We start from the raw sequence: 21070 nt of genomic DNA on the forward strand, positions 1-21070 counted from the left end.
CCCTCCCTCCCTCCCTCTCTCTCTCTCTCTCTCTCTCTCTCTCTCTCTCTCTCTCTTTCTCTCTCTGTGTGTGTACACATGCATGTTCCTGTTCAGCTATATCATGGTGCATATTTGAAGGTCAAAGAAAAACTTAAAACAGTTCTCTCCTTCTGCCACATGCCTTCTGGGACTCAAACTCAACATTGAGTTCCTTAGAACTGGTCTTTAAAAACATTTTCCACTCATAACTCTTTCTCATCAGGGAAATTTTTACATTCTGTTGGGTATATAGATACATGAGCTAGGTAAGCAAATCAAACATTAATAATAAAGTCATAAAGAAATTTATTTTCAAAAAGTCCTTTGGTATACATATAGTTTTACCATTCGAATGCTGATGTGACAAATTAACTTGTTTAGTTTTATATTAAATATTTGTACGAAATATTTGACACTCTAATGCTGTGTTTCTCAACTTGTGGGTCTCACCCTCTGTGGGGTCAAACAGCCGTTTCACAGGGGCAGCCTAAGAACATCAGAAAACTCAGATATTTACATTATGATTCATAACAGCAGCGAAATTACAGTGAAGAAGTAGCAACAAAAGTAATTTTATGGTTGGGGATCGCCACAAAATGAGGAACTGCATGAAAGAGCTGAAGCATGAGGAAGGGTGAGAAGCACTGCTCTAGGGCAGAGGACATGCTCTGTGTTTGTGGGAACGGGTAGATTTGATTTTATCCTGCTCACGCTCGTTTAGGTATTACAGGGTGGTGGAAGTCCACTTAGGGCCGTTTCATTCGCTAGCAATTTTTTCCTAGTCTCAAACTGAAATCATTTAATGACTTTTGGTTTGTTTGTTTTGGCTCAGATCTGTAAATCTGAAATTTTTAAAATCAAATATTCTAACACATTTCAATCAAGATGTACTAACCAGATGCTACACACTGAGGAATGACAGAAAAGTATGAAAGTATTTGTTTTCTGTAATTAAACCATTATGCTTTTTAAAGAACAGAAAACTTTGTACTTACAGTAAACCCTGATCACTAGCACACAGTAGCTTTGAATCAGAGCAATCTGTACCTTGTGGGATCAGAGTGAAGCTGCATGGAACTTGTGCAATGCAAGCCCAGGCAAAATCCCAGGTATTTCTGGGTTCGTTACCCTGCTGAATTTGGATTACTGCTCGATTGTTGTATGTTCAGATAACCTTTTCCTGTTACCAGAGTTTTCATGATGTGTAGTTTAAGGATCTAGAGTTTAGAATGCTTTCAGATTTAAGATCACACAAATACAAGCTCATGGTTGGAAGCCATAAAACACATGAAAGGGATCTTGCAGGGTACTTCAGTTTGTAGAGCACCCAACATGCAGGGAACCCTGGGTTAGATTCCGAGTACTGCATGATGACACATGCCTATAATTCTGGCACCTAAGTGATGGAGACAAGATGATCATGAGTTCATGAGCCTTCTTGACTACATAGGGAGTTCTTAGCCAGTCTAGGATAAAAAAAAAAAAAGCAGGTCTTTCTCCTTTTGGAGTTTTATAGTTAATATTGCTTTCTCGTTTTATAGGGAGGTCTATGATCAATTTTTAGTTATTGATTTGAAGAAGTATAGTGTATGGTTTATTATTTCATATATAGGCTTGTCCAGTACTTTTTGTGTACATGATAGCCTTTGCTTGGTTATATTGCCTTTTATCATTTACTAAATAAAGATTAGTTGACTTTGTCTAACAAAAGAGAGAGAGCCCGGGGAGGGGAGGTGGGAGAAAGAGAGACAAAGAAAGACAAATAACTATTTCAAAAAAATTATTGGAGATGATATGCTGTCACATTGGTTTCTAAAAGGTCAAACTCTAAGAAAAGCACCTGTAAGACTTGATAAAACTAACAAATAATAGAACTGGATTCCTACAGACTTGAGAGAAAAACTATTGGAAACAGGAATTAAAGTAGCAAGTAAGAGCTGACTAAGTAAATGTACCTTTCGGAGTCATTCTCTCAAAAACCTACTGTAGAAAATGCACATATAGGATGTTAGCCGGGAAATGCTAAGAAAAATAAATAGATAAATGACAATATTGATAGAACATTAAGGACTGCCAGGAAAGGGAAAATATCTTTGAGATTATGACAGTTTAGAAAGGAAATCACTTGAATCAAGTTTATACTGGTAGCTTTTTGGAATAAAGGAAAAGAAACTTACTTAGCAATGTAAATATATGTATTTTGCAACTAGTCATATGATTGAAGCAGATGACAAGTGGCAAGTGCCTGAGATTTCATTATTGGGAAAGTCAGTCTGAGACAAGGAAGTAGAAGATTGTGGAGCCTTATTCAAACTTAAGGAAATTGAGTTGGTATTTACAAAGTCGATGGGAAATACTAAGAACAATTACTTTTAATTTTAATGTATTTAACTTTTAACAAATTTCTAAAAATTTAAGTAAATGAAGATATAATTTTCATTCTTGACTTGTTTTTACAAAAGATCTTCAGTCTAGAGTTTAAGGAGAAAATGGCATGTAGTATGTATTTAAGTAATTTTTTAAACCCTTCGTATAGGAACTGGAAATATAATAGCGTCTAAAACAACTGTTTCTTGTTCTCCTAAAACTGAAATTAACTGAGAAAAAACAAACAAAATGTTAGTGTTTAGTGTGACCGGTGTCCTTGTTGGTACAGGCTGCTGCTGGAAACAGCAAGGACTTTGAGTTGAAGCTAGATTTGAAAAACGTGTAGAGGTTAGAGCTGGAGAGATGACTAAGCAATTCGGAGCACTGGCTGCTCTTCCAGAGAAGAGGGTTTAGTTTCAATTCCCAGCACCCATATAGCAGCTTACAACCATCTAACTGTAACCCCAGCTCCAGGGAATCCACCATACACAGACATATCTGCAGACAGAAGACTCAAACATAGAATAATAAATAATAAAAATGTGTAGACGAGGTGTGGGAGTGGTGATAGCCTCAGGGAGGCAGTGTGCTCCTCAGTGCTGTGCCTGCAGGCGTTGAGCCCAGGCTTTCTAGGGTTGTATTCTGCTGACATGCCACGGCACTGAGCATCCTATGTGCCATCCATGGACATACTACTCACAGGCAGGTCCAACAAGTAGTTCTCTCTGGGTGAGGAAGTAAAGAAAGGTTTCTTGAAATAGCAGAGCAGCTGTATCTCAGTCATGGTGGGAACTCTGCTGTCATGCAAATATTCCTCCACTTCCCCTTTACCATCAACTTAGCCTTTTGCAAGCTTTCTCCTATCAACTTCCCGGTCCAGGCTACTGTAGATCACAGTGGAAGCCCTGGTGCTTCACCAGCAGCATGCCTTCCTTGTCATTCAGTTTCTGGCTGCCGTGCTCCCACTCATTGGTCTTGATAAAGGAAACCTGAACTGTGATCAGGGGTAGCCCTATGCTGGTCTTGTCACCCTGGAATTCCTGCATTTTTGCATTGTGAAGCCCTACATCCTTTGTTGTTTGTCTTCTCTCTACTATCCATAGTCACAGGTCAAACTCTAAACTATCTTCTTGAGAAGCTGATATGGCTCAGTTGATAGATGGCACATCTAGTATACCTGAAGCCCCGGGTTTAGTCCTTAGAACCTCATCAACCAGATATGGCGTGGTATACACTTAGAATCCCAACAATGAGGTAGCCAGCCTGGAATACTTGAGACCTTGTGTCAGAGAAAGAGAGAGGCACACTGACACATATATAGGCAGGTCGGCTGAGACAGACGTGGGAGAGTCACTGACCTCTAGATTTCAAAGATTTAGTTTCAACTTGGATGATAAAAGAAAAAAAAAACTGTTTGGTTCCAAACACCGCATTTCTTGTTTACAATGAGAGGGATGAGGTCCAGAAAGCCTAACCAGGGAAACTATGGGTCTGCTGCAGAATATACCACAAACTGGCAATCCCCATCTGTCCACTGTAGCTCAAGAGCCTCTCTCCCCATCTAGGTGTCTTCTGTCCTGCATTTATGCTGTGGATTGCAGGCATCCTCTGTCACTTCTGTTCATCTGATTTGTCTCTTTTGGAATTTGAACTGGAACTGAATTACAGAGGCATGATTGATTAATGTATGAGAATCCTAATCCTCTCATCATGCCTCAGTCTTTCCTTCTAAGGTTGGCTAGAGGCTACACTGCCCAGCCAACTCATCAGTATATAAGACATTTGCCAGTCTAGAGATTACAGAGATTTCAGTAACTTTCTTTTCCCTAGGAAACAAAAGACCACATTCACTGATTTGACCAATTGTAGATTGAGAATATAAGGAGCAGGGGACCGGGGTGGGAGCCCCGCTGTATTGTACATGTAAGGATATTTTTATTATCTGAATAATACATTGTAACAACTATCTTATTGATATACATTATTATAATATAGACATGTCCTAAAGTGTATAGGGTATATGTAGACTGTAGGCAAATCCTATGGGTTTTAGATGAAGGACTTGAGCATTTTTGTAGTTTGGTATCAGTGAGGTACTGATGATGCAGAAGGGTAGCTTTATACTTAACAGCATCACAGGGTCCAGTTAAAAGTTACTCTAGGAATCTGGTGAAAGATGGTAGTGGTTTAGGTAGAGTCGTAGCAGTGACAATGGACAGAGAAGGTAGACTGCGAAGAAATAATTGAAGAATCAGGATTGACACTTGTTATGTGTGAAATGTTGAAGTGGAGAGCAAGTTTCCTGCTCTGGCCAATAGGTGAGTCTTAGTTCTGAGAAAGTGAAGAGGTGGTGCTGAAGTGGTGTGAGGGGAGACTTGTAGTGTGAGAGTCCAAGTGTGGGGATGCTTGCAGAGCAAGAGTCCAAGTGTGGGGAGGGTGTGGCTAACAGCGAATGGAAAAACTCATCCATTACTGTTTCTCATTTGTCTCTTTTTCTGCAGACAACCTCTTTGAAATGTGGTGGTTTCAGCAAGGCCTCAGTTTCCTGCCGTCAGCGCTTGTAATTTGGACATTTGCTACCTTTATCTTCTCATACATCACTGCGATTACACTCCACCATGTTGATCCTGCATTGCCTTACATCAGGTAGGTGGAACCCTGGCCATCCTTCAGGACTGGGATTGGAACACAGTCTAGGTAAGTGCCCCAGCACCAAGCTGCTTTCGTAGTCTACATTGAATCTTGCCTTTCAAGTTTCATTTGAAAATTCAAATTTTTATGCTGCCATTGTAGCAAAGAGAACATAAGCTAGAACTTGCATTTGGTTCTCTCCATGCAATGGAGAAATACGGGAACAGTAGGGTGAATCAGTTAATAAATTCTAATCTCGCAGTGAGTTGTCTTAAATATGTGCTTGAACTTGCCTCAGAAACTAGAATTATAATTACTTTCCTCTTAAAAGTTAAAAGATGTTGCAAACATAGTAATATTGGGAAAATATAGTAGTACTGGCAAGTATTTATTGATTCCTTGTGGGACAAGGTAATGTTCTGAGTACTCTTCATGCCTTAGGGAGTCAAATTCTTATACCATCCATCCATGTGACGTAGAGAAATTTATCCTCATTTAAGAAGAGAGGCTCTGTAGTCATCCTCTGTTACTGTAATATATATATGAGAAAAACAGTTTAAGGAGAAAAGGGTTGCTTTGTTTCACAGTTGCCTGGGCAAGGCAAATGTCATGGCAATAGTACATAGGGAACAAAAGCCAAAAGCAAGCAGGAAGGAGGTCAGAGCTTTGTGATTCCCTTTAAGTGTGTTCATCCAGTGACTAAAGACCTCTTCCTGGGCTTTACATCTTAAAGGGCCCACCAGCTACTCATAATGCTTCCCTCTAGACTAAACTTTGAGCATATTTAATAGCTATATCAGAGAAGCAAAGTTCCTGGAAAGTATGTATTTGCTCAATGATATACAACTCAATTCAGTGATGGAACCAAGACTCATACCTGTGGTTTTACTCCAGGGACTGTGTTCTTACTCTTCATGACCTGCTGGTGAGATATTTCTGAAACAATAGGTTATCAATGTTATATTTTTGACATTTCAAAACTACTAACAATTTAATTATGGGTGTTGCATGTACTCTTCATAACCACTTTTAAATTTTATTCTTATGAGTGTTTATCCTGAAATGTGTGCATACCACATACATACTTGGTGCCAGCCAGGTAAGTGCTCCAAAGCCCTTGGAACTGGAGTTACATGGTAAGCAGCCATGTGAGTGCTGGAGACTGAGCCCAGGTTCTTTGTCAGAGCAGCCAGTTAACAGCTGTGCTGCCTTTTAGTGCCCCTCATCCCATCTTTTTAAAATACAGAAACAGCAAGCAGTTATTGCAGCAGATTTAACAAGATGATGTTGCTCATAAGCAGGAAGTCTCTACGGCTGACTCAATCATTAAAAATGCTTGCTGTTACAGAGGACCAACGTTTGGTTCCCAGTGCCCACATAGAGTAGCTCTCAGCTGCCTGTCACTCCAGTTTCAGGGGACTTGATGCCTTCTTCTGGCCCATACAGACACACACACACACACACACACACACACACACACACATAAAAATAAATTCAAAATGAGAAATTTTTTGAAAACTGAAGTGGAATTTCCTTCTTCACTCCTGGAGTCCCCACTGGAGTGATCAGTGGTTTGGTAGCTTGCCTTCCAGAGTTTGTTTTATTGTTCATGTTTTTAAAAAAATTCTTTCAGCCAGGCAGTGGTGGTGCATACCTTTAAACCCATCACTCGGGAGGCAGAGGCAGGTGGATCTCTGTGAGTTTGAGGTCAGCCTGATCTACAGAGCGAATTCCAGGACAGGCTCCAAAGCTACTGAGAAAGCCTGTCACAAAAAAACAAAAAAATTAATAAATAAAAAAATTTCTTTCTCCCTTTTCTTCTTTTCCTTTTTCTTACTGGTAATATGTTTTTGTTTCAATTTTTGTTGTTGTTGTTGTTGTTTTGCTTTTGTTTTTTTTTTGTTGATATTGTTGTTTTTCTCTGTATTTTTCACTTTTAAAAGTATTAAGATGTTAACATGCCCCCTCTGGCTTTTAGAAATAATCTGATACTAAAGACCCCATTGCATAACTTTGCATACTGTATAAAATGTGTGGTATTGCTGGATAGATGAGAAAGTAAAAAGACTGACATAACTAGACATGTTTATGCATGCACAAAGAGATTGTGAGAAAAATAGTAATTATGAGTGGTTCTAAGATACTAAAGTTTAAATATATTTTTATAAGAAAAAGGTGCATTAAAAAGGGAGAGAGGAAGAGCTGAAGGATTAAATGGGGTTGGGGTGGTGAAAATATCATCCCTAAGTACAGCTCAGCTGGCTCTTTTGTTTTTATCTAAATGATTCCACTTGGAATCCAGCTAAAGCCTTTGAAACATATCTTAGAGACTTTGAATCAATTGCTTTTTTTTAACCTTTGTCTGAATAGTACTTTTTGTCCTGTGTTTGTTGCAATTGTTTTCATTTCCTCATTTATTTCTGATAGATAATCTTTCTAACACAGAAAACAGCAAACTTTAAAAAAATTATAAACAAGAAGGTTCATTTGAGCCATTAAAATTGTCAAGTTCTTATGCTTCCCACCATGATGATAATACACTAAATCTCTGAACCTGTAAGCCAGCTCCAATTAAATGGTTTCCTTTTTAAGAGTTGTCATGGTCATTGTGTCTCTTCACAGCAGTAAAAGCCCTAACTATAAGACAATAACTGAAGAATGGTGTTTAATTAGTATTTTTAATGATCAGTTAATAAACAGGTATTAATTGAAGTACAGACAATCAACAGCAGATACAAAGAGACAAGAGCTATGAAAGGGCTAGTGCTGCTTACAGAACATTTCGGTGAAGCTGATAAATAGATATATTTATGTTCCTAATTTTGGATAATTGTAGAATGTACATTTAGCATATGGAAAGATAAGCTTTTTAAAAAAATAGTTTCTATATAGAAACATACATCTATATGGAAATGAAAAAAATCTGAAATGATAGAAAAAGGGAAGGCAGATATTTATAAACTGAAATTATGTTCTCCTTATAAATATATGAGTCAAGTTCAGGGGCTTTTAAAGGATACAGCGTTTTGAAATAGCCCTTGTTACATATGGTAGGATATTGGTGTATGAAGCCTTCATACTTTGTCTTCCAGTGATACTGGTACAGTGCCTCCAGAAAGATGCCTCTTTGGAGTAATGCTGAATATTGCTGCAGTTTTAGGTAAGTAATGGAAGTAGGAGTGGTTTTAACACTCAAATGAATAGTCAAATTGTTGTTTTCTTCTTTAAAATTGTATCACTGCTTATTCTCTCGTTATACTTGAGAATGTGTTACTACTAAACTATCGATTATAACTATGTTCCTAAAAAAAGAAAGAGAACTTTTGGTTATATAGTAGTAAACCCTGCTGCCTAACAAGAAAAAAAAAAACCCACAGGTAGAAATGCCTAATTATAGAAATACACTTTGAAGAAATATTTATATGGTTATTTGACTTCTTATCTAAACAGAGGTTCCAAACACAGCGAAACATCCCTCAGGGCCTTTTTTTTTTTTTTTTTTTTTTTTTTTTTTGGTTCTTCAAGACAGAGTTTCTCTGTGTAACAGTTCTGGCTGTTCTGGAGCTCGCTTTGTAGACCAGACCGGACTTGAACTCCCTGAGATCCACCTGTCTCTGCCTCTCAAGTGCTGGGATTAAAGGTGTGCACCACCAGCAGCCAGTGAAGATTTCTTGAACATCTCATGTTAAATCAAGAACTGTGGGTAAAACTGAGCACAACTAAATTCTTTTGTGAAAAACAGTTTAAAAGTTTAAGAGTAGAGATGGAATTTTCACTTTTGATTAATATTCTAATGCCACTGTAGTGAATTATATTCAGGCTCTTTCGTGAGCCAGATTTTTGTTAATTTAGTAAAATATTTTATAATCAAATATCGTCATTTAAAATAATTTCATCTGTCAATTCAATACATATTGGTTTGTATAAGAAAAGAAATTAGCACTGGCAAGATGGCTCAGGAGATACAGGTATTTGCTGCTGAACATGAAGACTTTGAGTTCAATCTCCAGAACCTACTGGGCGGGTGGAAAGAACCAGCTCCCAAAGGCTGTCTAGTGATTACACACACATACACATTAAATAAGTAAATGAAAGTAAAAGAATATTGAAAAAATGGAAGTTAGAAAAATATAAATATATGTTTTCTCTTCATACTTTTCAGAAACGTGTCTACAAAGCATGTATCTGCCATGTTTATTATACTCCTGAGTTGTTTGGTAATAACTCTGCAGTGGAAAGTTTGATTTGGCCCTTTCTTGAATCATGAGCATGCAAAGCAGGCTCTGTTTTCTTGTGTAATTGATGGCTGGAATGAGGAGGAAAGCCCTTTGTTCTACCTATGCACATCCCATCTGCATTCTGCTGTTGACTTTGATGCTGATCCTAAAAATATTATGGGTTTAATATAATAAAAATTTTTCCAGAATACATCACACTTATTATCTAAGTTTTATACTAAGTAGTTTTAGGCATGAGGCCCAGGGAAGGCAAAAGGCTTGTTCAGGCACCCAGAGATTCAAGTCGTTCTATAGTGTGTCTATAGAAGTTCTTTAAAATCTACAGCTGTTTTTGTGTCCTTCTTTCAAGTTAATGTCCAAAGGACAATCTGAGATTCTGGATAGCAGTTCAGCTTTGTGAACTCTTCTCTGGCATTTCCTTACCCTGGTTACTCATTACTTCGTTGTTTATCAAATTCCCAGGTATTGCTACCATGTATGTTCGTTACAAACAAGTTCATGCACTTAATCCTGAAGAGAACCTTATCATCAAATTCAACAAAGTTGGCCTTGTACTTGGGATACTGAGTTGTTTAGGACTCTGTCTTGTGGCAAATTTCCAGGTATGTTTTTTTTTTTTTAACAAAACCAAAAAAATTTGGGTGTTTTCCCAGAATGCTTGGGTGTCTGTGGTAAAATGAAAGGCTGAGCTCTTCACTCGCATGCTGCTCCTGCCTCTTCGCCTAACAGAATTAAGCTGTTTTAGAAACAGCTACTTTCAATATTAGAGGAATCCACATTTAGTAATCAAGACAAACAAATTCTTAGGACTGTTCATCAGTACAATCATGATAGTTACGAGACAGACATGGTTATACTTCGCAGGAGGTCACCTCAAGATCAGACGGAGCTGATGGGCCTTATGTATTGCAGATCTAAACTTGGTGTTTTGTTTTCTGCGTCGGCTCTCATTCAGGTCACCATGCCAGTTCTCCCGGCTTCATCATTTTGAATCAGATCACTCTCTTTTGCTTATACCTCCTCCTTCAACTACGGACACCTTGAACATTCTGACTTTTACTCCTGGCTTCCTTTCTGACCCCTTTATCCACAGACCCAAATATCCCCATGTTCCTCTTCTTCCTGATGTAAGGTTTTGCCACTTAAAGTGGTGAACATTATCACCCACCTTTTATCACTCTTATAATTTTTTTTAGGAGGGGGTGCTTGGAGGAGAGGCTAGCGTTATTTTGAATGCTGACTTACTGATTTCCCTCTTAAGTATTTTTAATGTTCCTGCTTCTCATTATTTTCATTTCTCCTTCCTTTCCTGCCAGTACCTTTTGAAAGAATTGCTCATCTGTATTCACTCTTACATTACTCAATCTCCATTTAAAAAGAAAAAAAGTTTTCTGTTGTCTTGCTTAAAGCTCCAAAGAATTTACATTAAGAAAAAATAATTTAATAAACTCAGATATTTAATCTGATCCAAGGTCCTCTCTAATCAGGTTCTCTAGCCTCGTTTTTGTATCGCTGTGTTCTTAACGTTGCCACTGTATATCATGCTGTCCCATTATGTTGTTGTTCCTTGAATAAAGCAGGTTTATTTAACTCCTTTACATAAGTATTTGGCCTAAGTAAGTCTAGGCCTCAGTGTGGATCCCACTTTCCTAGGAAGTCGTTTTGTTGGGTCCTACTGCAATGTATTCTGGGTTTTCTCTTTGTATCCTCTAGTCTTGGAAAGCTCATCCTTTAACTTCTTACTGGGGTCTAATTTCTTTTTCATTGGCAGTTGAAATAGTTCCCTATTTATTTGCTAGTATATTTCTCTTTAATTATTAGTGCAGTGGTTCGCGCCCCATCTGACTCCAGCACCTAGCACACTGCTTCGTGCATGCCAGCTCTCCTTAATTATTTTGGAACTTTTTGAGAAACCCTGAAGGTACTAAAAAGGTTGGAGAAAAGGTCTTTTATCATATGATAGCTAGTAATCAAGGGGAAGCCCAATAATTATTAGAATGATGTATTTGAAAATACAATTTCATATCAATTGAACGCCTTTGAACAGGGTGTATGTAATATTCAGCTGCACCCTGTCCCTCCTTTGTTTTCTTAGTCATTATGCTCCCTCTGCGCCAGTATTGGACATGCCTTTCCTACCAAGGAAGTACAAGCACAGCCAACTAAAAAACCCAAAAAACAGTGATTCAACCAAAATTTGATTTAAAATTTGATTGTAGAAATTTGATATTGACAATTGTCACTTTTAAACAGATGGAAAATACAATGTTAGAAATTGAATGTAAGTAAATAAGGGGAAGACATTATAATTTATAATAATCCCTGTGGAATAATCAGTAACAAACTTGTGCCATGAAGGCCTTAAATTACATTTGAATTTAAACTCTCTTAGCCTGATATCCCTAGCTCTTTGCTTTTAACCTATTTGCTTTTTTCTATTATTACCATTTTGTACCTTACTGTGGAATGCCTTTATTTCTGAAGTTTATTATTTATTTTTGTGTACCTTCACTAGAATAGGATAAACTGGGAGTGCTGAGTGTCTTTTTCATTCATTTACATATTAATGACTTTTAAAAATATTTGACACTTAATAGAACCTAATAAAAATGTTAAATAAGTTATAAAAAGAAAACATGGATACTTGTTGCCATTTTCATTGTTGGTAAGTAAAGTCATCAGGTTTCACTATAATCTTCCAGTACTTTGGGGAAGTGATTTTGTAATCCGCAGAGCTTCTCCACTCAGTGAACGCTCTATTGAATTATCTGGCTTGTGCTTTTAAAGGATATATTGTTGATGTGTCTGAGTTCCTCTGGTTGACTGACGGACTTTTTTCTGCTTCTCAGAAATCAACACTATTTGTTGCACATGTATGTGGAGCTGTGCTTGCCTTTAGTATGGGTTCATTGTACATGTTTGTTCAAACCATCCTTTCCTACCAAATGCAACCTAAAATCCACAGCAAACAAGTCTTCTGGATCAGACTCCTGTTGGTTATCTGGTGTGGAGTAAGTGCACTAAGCAGTATCCTTTGTTATAAAGTGTGGTTTACTGTTCAAAGAGAATAGGAGGACAGAACAAGGGAGTAAGATAGGTACAATGTAAGTACCAGTTTGTTAATTTTAATACTTTTAGATTATTTTATGTGTATGGGGGTTTTGCCTGCATATATGCATGTGCACCATGTGCATACCTAGTAGTCACTAGTATCAGAAGAGCGTGTCAGATACTGTGGAGTTGAACTTATGGATGTTTGCGACATACTAATGTGGGTGCTGGGAGTCAAATCTTGGTCCTCTGCAAGAGCAACATGTGCTTTTAACTGGCGAGACATTACTTACTCCAGCACCTCAACCCCGTCCCTTTAAAGTCACTCTAAGCTAAAGAATGTTGTGCAGTTGTACATGAAATTCAGACTGAAATTAAGTAATTGACCAGGAACAAAAATATTGTTTGGTATAGTCATACTTGAGAGAAATCAAGGAAGAGTTAGTATGCTCAATACAGAAAATTATTCAGTGAAAATTTATGGTGGAGCTGCTAGTTTTTGATCAGAAAGGAAAGGCTATGATGATGTAAACCATTTTCTGAGGCCCGTGAGTAGATCTTTATTTTTAGTACTGCTGTGTGACACTAAATCTTTGAAGAAACAGGATTGGACCACGGCAACAGATGTGTCAGCCTTTAATGTGGTTTTTGTGTTGTTTTGTTTATGGTTAGGATTTACAAATTTAAACCTTCAGCCCTCTGAGATTCTTCCTTGACTTTTTTATAGTGCTGACTTGCTCATCAATTTTGTACAGTAGTGATTTTGGTGCTGATATAGTACAGAAACTACACTGGAGCCCTGAGGACAAAGTAAGAGCTTATTATAAAATGTTAATATTAAATAATATAGAAAGTGTGTGTGTGTAATTTTTTAAGGATTAATTTTAAATTTATATTTATGTGTATCTATTTGTCATGTATGCATGGATACCTGCATGGGGCATAACAGGGCACTGGATTCCTTGGGGCTATATTTTCATGCAAATATGAACATGGGAGCTGGGAACCAAACTTGGAAGAGCATCAAGCACTCTTAACTGTTGAGACCTCTCAACACTGTATCATATATGTTACAAGTTAGTGAAACATGAAAGTTTATAGTGAGTATTCTTGAAATTTTCCTAGTGTGAGTTTATGAGTTTTATAAAGATACAGGTACACTCATATACACTCCTGCACACTCTGAATGTGCATGTGCGTGTATGACGCGTACTCCTGAAAGCAAGAGGATAATCTTGGGTGTCATTCCTCGGGTGCTATCCAACTTGTTTTTTGAGACAGAATCTCTCACTGGCCTAGAGTCTGCTGATGTTGCCATGCTGTTTGGCTACCATGCTCCAGCAAGCTGCCTAGTTCCACCTCCCAGTTCTAGGGGCAGAAGCATGGACCATTACGCTGGCTTTTTTGTGTGGTTCTGGAGAGAGAATGAAGATCCTCATGTTGGCACAACAAGCACTACCAACTGAGCATTTCCCCAGCCTCCCTCCATAAGTACGTTTTAAGGATTTATAGTGTTGGAGGTCAAACAAGGGTCTTGGACAAACTAGGCACAACTTGTTTTCTTGTTTTTGAGGGGTATATTTTAATTTCACTCTGTGGTCTGGCTGACTTTAAATTTGTGATCTTCCTTTAGCCTCCTAAGTGTAAGGATTGCATATATTGACTTATGAGTCTTATGGCTCAAGGGAAAGAAGTAACTCCTCGGTTGTACAGTGTGGACTCTGTTTTGTCTTGGTTATTTAGTGGAAATTAACATTTGTTCTCAGTGAAACTCAAACATATAGCATGGTTTAGGAGGTGTATTCCAAATAGGTACTGCAGTTCTCAAAACTCAGAGGTTGATTATCGACGGAAGATTAGGCTATAAGAATTTGATGTTGCTTAATTGAGAAATACTATAGATTCTTTGAATGAAACATCACAGAACTGCCCTGCTTTCCCACTCTGACTCAGGGTTATGTGCTTCACATGGTCACCACTGCAGCCGAATGGTCTATGTCATTTTCCTTCTTTGGATTTTTCCTGACTTACATTCGTGATTTCCAGGTAAGGAAATAGTTTCAATTTCATTCAGTAGGACTTCATGTGGAATGCCAGAATATTTCATTGGCAGATTCCCTGTCCTTTTTGAAAATTAGCTGTTTAAAACTTGGCTTGAAAGATAGTGATACAAGAAGAGTAACTTGTGGTGAAATTATTTCTGGGTTTGAGGAAGTAGTGTATTGCAAGCAGATTTCAGCCTTGATAATGGAATTACAACGCATATCTGAAGAAATTTTTGATAGACTTCTATAATCTGTGTGCATTCACATAGGCCCAGGCCTAACACATAGCTTTACAAAACACTCTGAAAGCAAAACAAGAAACTTACTGAGGCAAGAAAGTGATTTTCCCATTTCTCTAGGTGTTCAGGGTGATGATGCTTATGGCAGTGATTTCTGTTCCCCATTAGATTAGTTTTTATCTCACTGCATAAGGGAGTCTTTGAAACACGAAATGATACTGATAAGGACCAAACTTCTCTATATAATTTTTTTTTCTGTTCCAGAAAATTACTTTACGGGTGGAAGCCAATTTACATGGATTAACCCTCTATGACACTGCTCCTTGTCCTGTTACCAATGAAAGAACACCACTGCTTTCCAGAGACTTTTAATGAAGGGATAAAATACTTCTGTGATAATTATGATTCTCAGGGATTTGAGAAAGACGCAGAAAAGTTGCTTATTATACTCTGAAAATCTGAATCAGTTAATCAAGGCTGACAGTGACATTAATGAATGATAATAATCAAGAGACGTGTAATGAGCCACCTGATCAGTTTTCTTAAAGGATGTCATTAAAATTATCTAAAAATATTTATGCCTAGACTTTTTACTCTCAGAAAATAAAACCAAAGGATAATACCATTGTAGTGTTTGCTACTTTATTGAAGAAAAACAGATTGAAATACACCAACTTGTTTGTATAACTGGCCTTAAATATTTTGTAAGTCATTTTAAAACCATCTTTTGTTAGGAGCACTTTTATGAGAGACATTTTCTATGACCCATAATAATCAGCATTGATGAGCAGACATTTAGAATCAGGGTTTGAAACTGATTGTATTTAATTTATTAATACATTTCTTAGAGTGCTTAAAAATGTGTCGTTGTTGTTGTGGAATCTCCGCCTGTGAGTAGGAGATGGTCTGAGTTCTTCTGAGTTCTAAGATGGCTTAAATTTTGCACAAAAAAAAAAAATCAGTGGGTATTTATTTGATTCTGGATACATGAGTACTAACAGATCTATCATACGTGCTTGCAATAATTTCATAGATCTGGTCTCTGAGATTATACTTTTAATTAACAGTGAAAGAGATATTTGTTGCAAGTATGCTACCATCTTGTTCTTTATAAAAGTAAAGGTTAACAACTGATGACAGCCTGAATTTAATATGTGGGACCCACATAATGGAAAGAAAAGACTCCTGCCAATTATTCTCTGACCTCCATATGTGTATGCACATGCACAATACATAAATGTGAAAATAGATAATAAATTATTGATGTTCCTAAATACAATTGTAACGTCTGTAGACAAAAGTAGATAGGATTAATAACAAATAAAAGTTACTCTACACTACAGTTAGGAGCTTCTTTGCTTTTCATTTATAGAAAATTTCTTTACTAGTAAAAGTAGTTTTGAGTAGATAATTAACCTTTTTACTGGAATTTGATCTTTTTAGAATATAGATCTGAAGAAGAGACCAAACTCCAAAATTAAAACCTAACTATAAGATAATAGTAATATTCGAACTTTTTTTCTCCTGTCATGCAAATGATTGTAAAGTTTGTACTTAGATCTCTGTATGGGTAAAGGACAGTTTCTAGATCCCCATTAAGATTAAAAGGGAGAAAATAGTTGACCTAGAAAATGCCTGTAGTCTATCTGATTTGTAAAAAATCACATGGTTTATATTTTTAGAAGAGATGGTACTGAGACCAGAAGAAAAGATGGTGAGGAAAAGTTTTAAATGTATCAAGGAAACTGTGTGGTGGGACTGTAGACTTCAATTATAAGTTGTTACGTACAAAAATGAGTAACTATTTTTGAAGAAATTTCTTAGACTAATGGAGAAATGGAGTATTTGCCTGTGCCAAGCAACAGTGAACAAGGGAGACATTTCAGTAAACATTGATTGATTGACTGTTGCTACTACTAGAACAAATTGTACACAAATCATGAAAAACCGTACTGTAACCACACATGGAAAGTGTCTTTTCCTGTGGTTTCTCTCTACTACCAAGTCAGCTTATGAAGTTTCCTTGGTATGATGAGCCGGAAAGTGATGGAGTGAAAATTCATGAGGGTCAATGTGGGGAAGGCAAAGAGAAAATCAGGCTTGTTAGAATTACCCCTTCTCAGACTCTTACCCTTAGAGAGACAGTTCAGACAAGACAGAAATTGTTCTAAGGTGAATTGTTACTAGTTTGATAGTATTTAAATTCTACTAGTTAACATTTACCCTTTGACATAACAAAGACTGAAAACATGAATAGGTTTTAAAAAGGAATTATGAACCAAGAGATGTGAGGTATCGTTCCCTAATCTTAAGGCTGACGTGATGATAGACAGTGGCTCTCTTCCTCAGTATATCATCCCTGCTGGTACTGCCAAATACAGGTATGGATTAACAGACAAGAAAGATATTTTTCTTTTATCCCCCTTTTTTTGTTTGTGGGGGATTTCAGGTATTTAGCTTTCCAATTAGGAAGTCTTAAAGTAATAAACTTGGCAGTATTGAGAGTGAAAACTCTTATTTCCTTTTTGTCTTGGATACAAAGACTATATTGTAGCTACCTCAATTTTATGTAGGCATGGGATTGTACTATAGAAATGTTAATATATTTATATTTAGAATTTAAAAATCTGGGATTCTCTTTCCTTGTGTTTTGTGTCTGTTGAATATTGTTGGGAACACTGTAAAAGTTGACAGAATCAAAAGGTAGAAGTAGCCTAAGCTGCTTTACTTTTTTAAAAAACTTTTTTATGCTATGTAATTGCATCATTTCTCCCTTCCCCTTCATCATTCCAGACCATGCCATATACCCTTCCATGCTTTCTTTCAAGTTTATGACCTTTTTTGCCCATTGTTTTATAATCATGAGTGTGCACGTGTGTATGTGTGTGTGTGTGCATAAGTATAAATCTGTAAGTATAACTTGCTCTGTTTGTATAATATTATTTTTTTATGTGTCTTTTCAGGGCTGACCATTTGGTATTGGATAACCAGTGAATGTGCTCTTCTCTAGGGAAGACTATTTTTCCCTTTCTCAGCAAATTACCTTTTGATCAAACTTGATATTTAATATTATTTAGGACATTAATATTTATAATAAGGTCTTGTATATTTCTGGAATGATGTCATATAGATATTTCATCAATGTATAAATAGATACTTTTCTTATCTCTTCTAGAGTTACCCGTACAGGCTTACTACAAACTGAAAGGTCAGGAAATATTGACTTATAAGTACCATGGAACTTTTATCATGTACATTTTGCCTCTTTGCAGGATATCCTGATTTATTATGAAGGACATAATATAGAGCAGACCTAAAACAAAGAAAAAAACCTGAGACTTTTTTGAGACAGTCTGTGTGTGTTCCAGCTTGTTCTTAAACTCATGGTGTAGCCTAGTAGCCTACTTAACCCAGGGTTTCCTTAGTCTCCCAAGTGATAGGATTATTGGCTTGTACTACCATGCTTGTCTGTTAAGGTTCTTTAAGCACCTGTTTCAAACCTAAGGCTTGTTAATTGACTTAAGAAGAAAAGAGAAAATGAAAGCAAAAATGTCCTGAGGTACTTAAAGCTAAAGACACCAATGGAATACCAAAAAAATACCCCAGGTATCCTAAATTTTGCAATCATGATATAATGCACAGAGAAATCTATTGTTTAGAAAACTGACAGGTCACCTGAAAACAACAAAGATTCCAGGAGTCTCCCCAGTGCACAAAGGAAGCCCATAGGAATAAAATGGTAGTCATAGAAGCCCATAGTAGTCATCACAGAATAAGGTGAGTCCATCTCTAGCAGGAGGCCAACTCCTCTGCAACTGCAGTCAGATTGCTTCTGATCGCCACACATTGAAGCCTGCCAGTGGAAGGGCGGACTGTTCCTGGAGGTAACAATTAGTCTTTTTTTATACTTCTGTCATTTGTAGAAAATATCTGACACAATGTTTAAAAAAAAAATGCAAGGCGTAAAAGAACAGAAAACATCGATCTAAAGAGGAATCTGAGTAGAAGCAAACTATTGGAGACTAATAACTGTGGTAAAGTGTTGAGGGAAGTAAATATGAAGACTCAAAATTGTAGTAAAGACTTGGAAAATTCAAATGCAGTCCTAGAACCGAATTCCACAGTTGGTAAGTTTTGTTTTACTAGTATGAGTCACTTGATGAAGTCTTGTGTCATCTCACCTGGCATATAAATCATCCCCTTGTTCCTGAATCATATTGTATATTTTAGTGGATGTCCTATTTGTCAAATGCAAACCTTGTGATTGAGGTGCCCTTTCTTTACTGGATGTGGCTCAAAACCACAAGTGCAGTAGTGATATCAATTTAGATATGTTAAAGAAAAGCCACGAATTAAATCCTTTATGTAACAACATGAATGTTCATGACTTAATGCAGAAAGAAAAAATGATATGGTGAGGTTAGTAGGAATAAGTCTATTCACAATATTGTAAAAGAAATCTTGCTAGTTTTGCTTTTACTTCAAACTAAAAGTTATAGCTAAGGTGCATGGCTTTAAGTAGAAGAGGCTGTAAATTTGTGTACATAGTATATAACAGTATATATACTATGTTTTCAGATATCCAGTGAAGATCTTGGAATATATCCCTAAAAATGAGAATAGTTACTAATTAAAAGGTGACGGTGGCTTTTATTATTGTGTTTTCCTTTATTTTAAACTTTTGTTTTCAAATAATTATGTACACTGTAGAAAGTTGCCAAGCAGTGTAAAATCCCATTTACTTTTACCTAGTTTTTTTCCCAGTTGTAATTATACCAATCCAAATACCCATTTTCTCCCCTCCCATTTCCTCCAAATTCCCTCTCACTCCACCCCATCTAATCCTAAGAGAGGGTAAAGTACTTTGTTTTGTGGAAGGTCCAAGGCTCTCCCTACTGTATCTAGGCTGAGCAAGGTATACATCCAAAGAGAATATGATCCCCAAAAGCCAGATCATGCAGTAGAGATAAATTCCAGTGCCACTGCCAGTTGTCCCTTAGTCTGCCCCAGCCATACAACTGTCAACCACATTGAGAAAGATGAGTTTGGTCCTATATTTGTTCCTTTCTGGTCCAGCTGGAGTTGGTGAGCTCCCATTAGCTCAGGTAAACTGTTTCAGTGGATGAACTCTTTATGGTCTTGACGTCTTTGCTCATATTCTCATTCCTTCCACTCTTCAACTGGACATTGGGAGCTCAGTCCAATGCTCCAGTGTGGGTCTCTGCTTCTGTTTCCATCTGTTGTTGAACAAAGGTTCTATGGTGATATTTAAGATAATTATCAGTCTGACTACAGAGCAAGGCCATTTCAGGCATCCATTCCTCTATTGCTTAGGGTCTTAGCTGGGGTCATCCTTTTGGATTCCTAGGAATTTTTCTAGAGCCAGGTTTCTTGCTAACCCTATAATGTCTCCCTCAATCAAGATATCTTATTCCTTGCTCTCATATCTGTCCTTCCTTCATCTTGACTCTTCCATTCCTTCAAGTTCTCCTCACCTCTCTTTCTCCCCTCCTCTTCCTCTTCTACCCTTCCTTCTACCCTGCACCTGATGCTCCCAATTTTGTCTCGTGATCTTGTCTGTTGCCAATTTCCAGGTGGTTCTATATACGTTTTTCCTTGGCTTCACCTTATTACTTAGGTTCTCTAGGATTATAAAATACAAGCTCAATGTCCTTTGTTTATAGTTAGTATCCACTTATGAATGAGTACATACCATATTCATTTTGGGGGTCTTACCTCACTCAGGATAGTATTTTCTAATTCTATCAGTTTGCTTGCAAAATTCAAGGTGTCATTGGTTTTATACTGCTGGGTAGTACTTTAATGTATAAATGTGCTACACTTTTCTCTATTCTTCAGTTGAATGCTGACTGAGGTTTGTATTTGGATTTTACTCTTTCTATTGAGATTTGCAATTATCTACAATGATGCCAAACAGTGGTGACACACGCCTTTAATCCTAGCACTCAGGAGGCAGAGGCAGGCAGATCTCTGTGAGTTTGAGGCCAACTTGGTCTACAAGAACTAGTTCCAGGACAGGCTCCAAAGCCACAGAGAAACCCTGTCTCGAAAAACAAAACAAGACAACACAAACAAACAAAACAATTATCTTCAATGACTGGACCTATTTAAGGTGTCTGTTCTGTTTCTTTGCTTAATCAAAAGCCATATTATCTTTCTTTATGTCATATATCTTTTATGTTGGTAATAATAGACAGATCTCACTGTGGTCCAGGGCAGCCTGGTCTACATAGCATGATCTTGCCTTGACAGGAAAAAAAAATTACAATTACCAACAAAAACAGCAAAAAGAGCTAGGATTTACTTTTGTTTTTATATTTAGTAGTTTTGAGACAGGGTCTTGTTGTTTATGTGTTGCCTGTAACTCAGTGTATCCTATGCTGACCCACCCCTCCTCCAGCACTATAGTGACCATGAACAGCTTTTACAAGGGTGCCAAGGCTCTTTATGCATGTAC

At 37.2% G+C, this 21070-nt stretch overlaps 1 protein-coding gene across 3 annotated transcripts in view; it reads left to right on the forward strand.

The window, feature by feature from the left end:
- The window catches only part of Dram2 (DNA damage regulated autophagy modulator 2), a 23485-nt gene extending 4519 nt beyond the window's left edge, over nt 1-18966 (forward strand). For 2 of the 3 annotated variants that reach the window (XM_050130986.1, XM_050130985.1), the window contains 7 exons: nt 4890-5034; nt 8112-8179; nt 9720-9859; nt 12107-12284; nt 13036-13118; nt 14262-14354; nt 14857-15934. In XM_050130986.1, the coding sequence (XP_049986943.1) occupies nt 4904-5034; nt 8112-8179; nt 9720-9859; nt 12107-12284; nt 13036-13118; nt 14262-14354; nt 14857-14964 (801 nt within the window). In that variant the 5' untranslated portion in view covers nt 4890-4903 and the 3' untranslated portion in view covers nt 14965-15934. Of the gene's footprint in view, nt 1-4889; nt 5035-8111; nt 8180-9719; nt 9860-12106; nt 12285-13035; nt 13119-14261; nt 14355-14856; nt 15935-17555 lie in introns of those variants that run through there. The other variant, XM_050130987.1, reaches the window with a different exon arrangement.
- Nucleotides 18967-21070: the final 2104 nt, after the last annotated feature.

The sequence above is a fragment of the Alexandromys fortis genome, unplaced genomic scaffold (genome assembly GCF_014885135.2).
Source record: "Alexandromys fortis isolate MF-2015 unplaced genomic scaffold, M_Fortis_MF-2015_v1.1 scaffold_356, whole genome shotgun sequence".
Taxonomy (NCBI): Eukaryota; Metazoa; Chordata; class Mammalia; order Rodentia; family Cricetidae; genus Alexandromys; species Alexandromys fortis.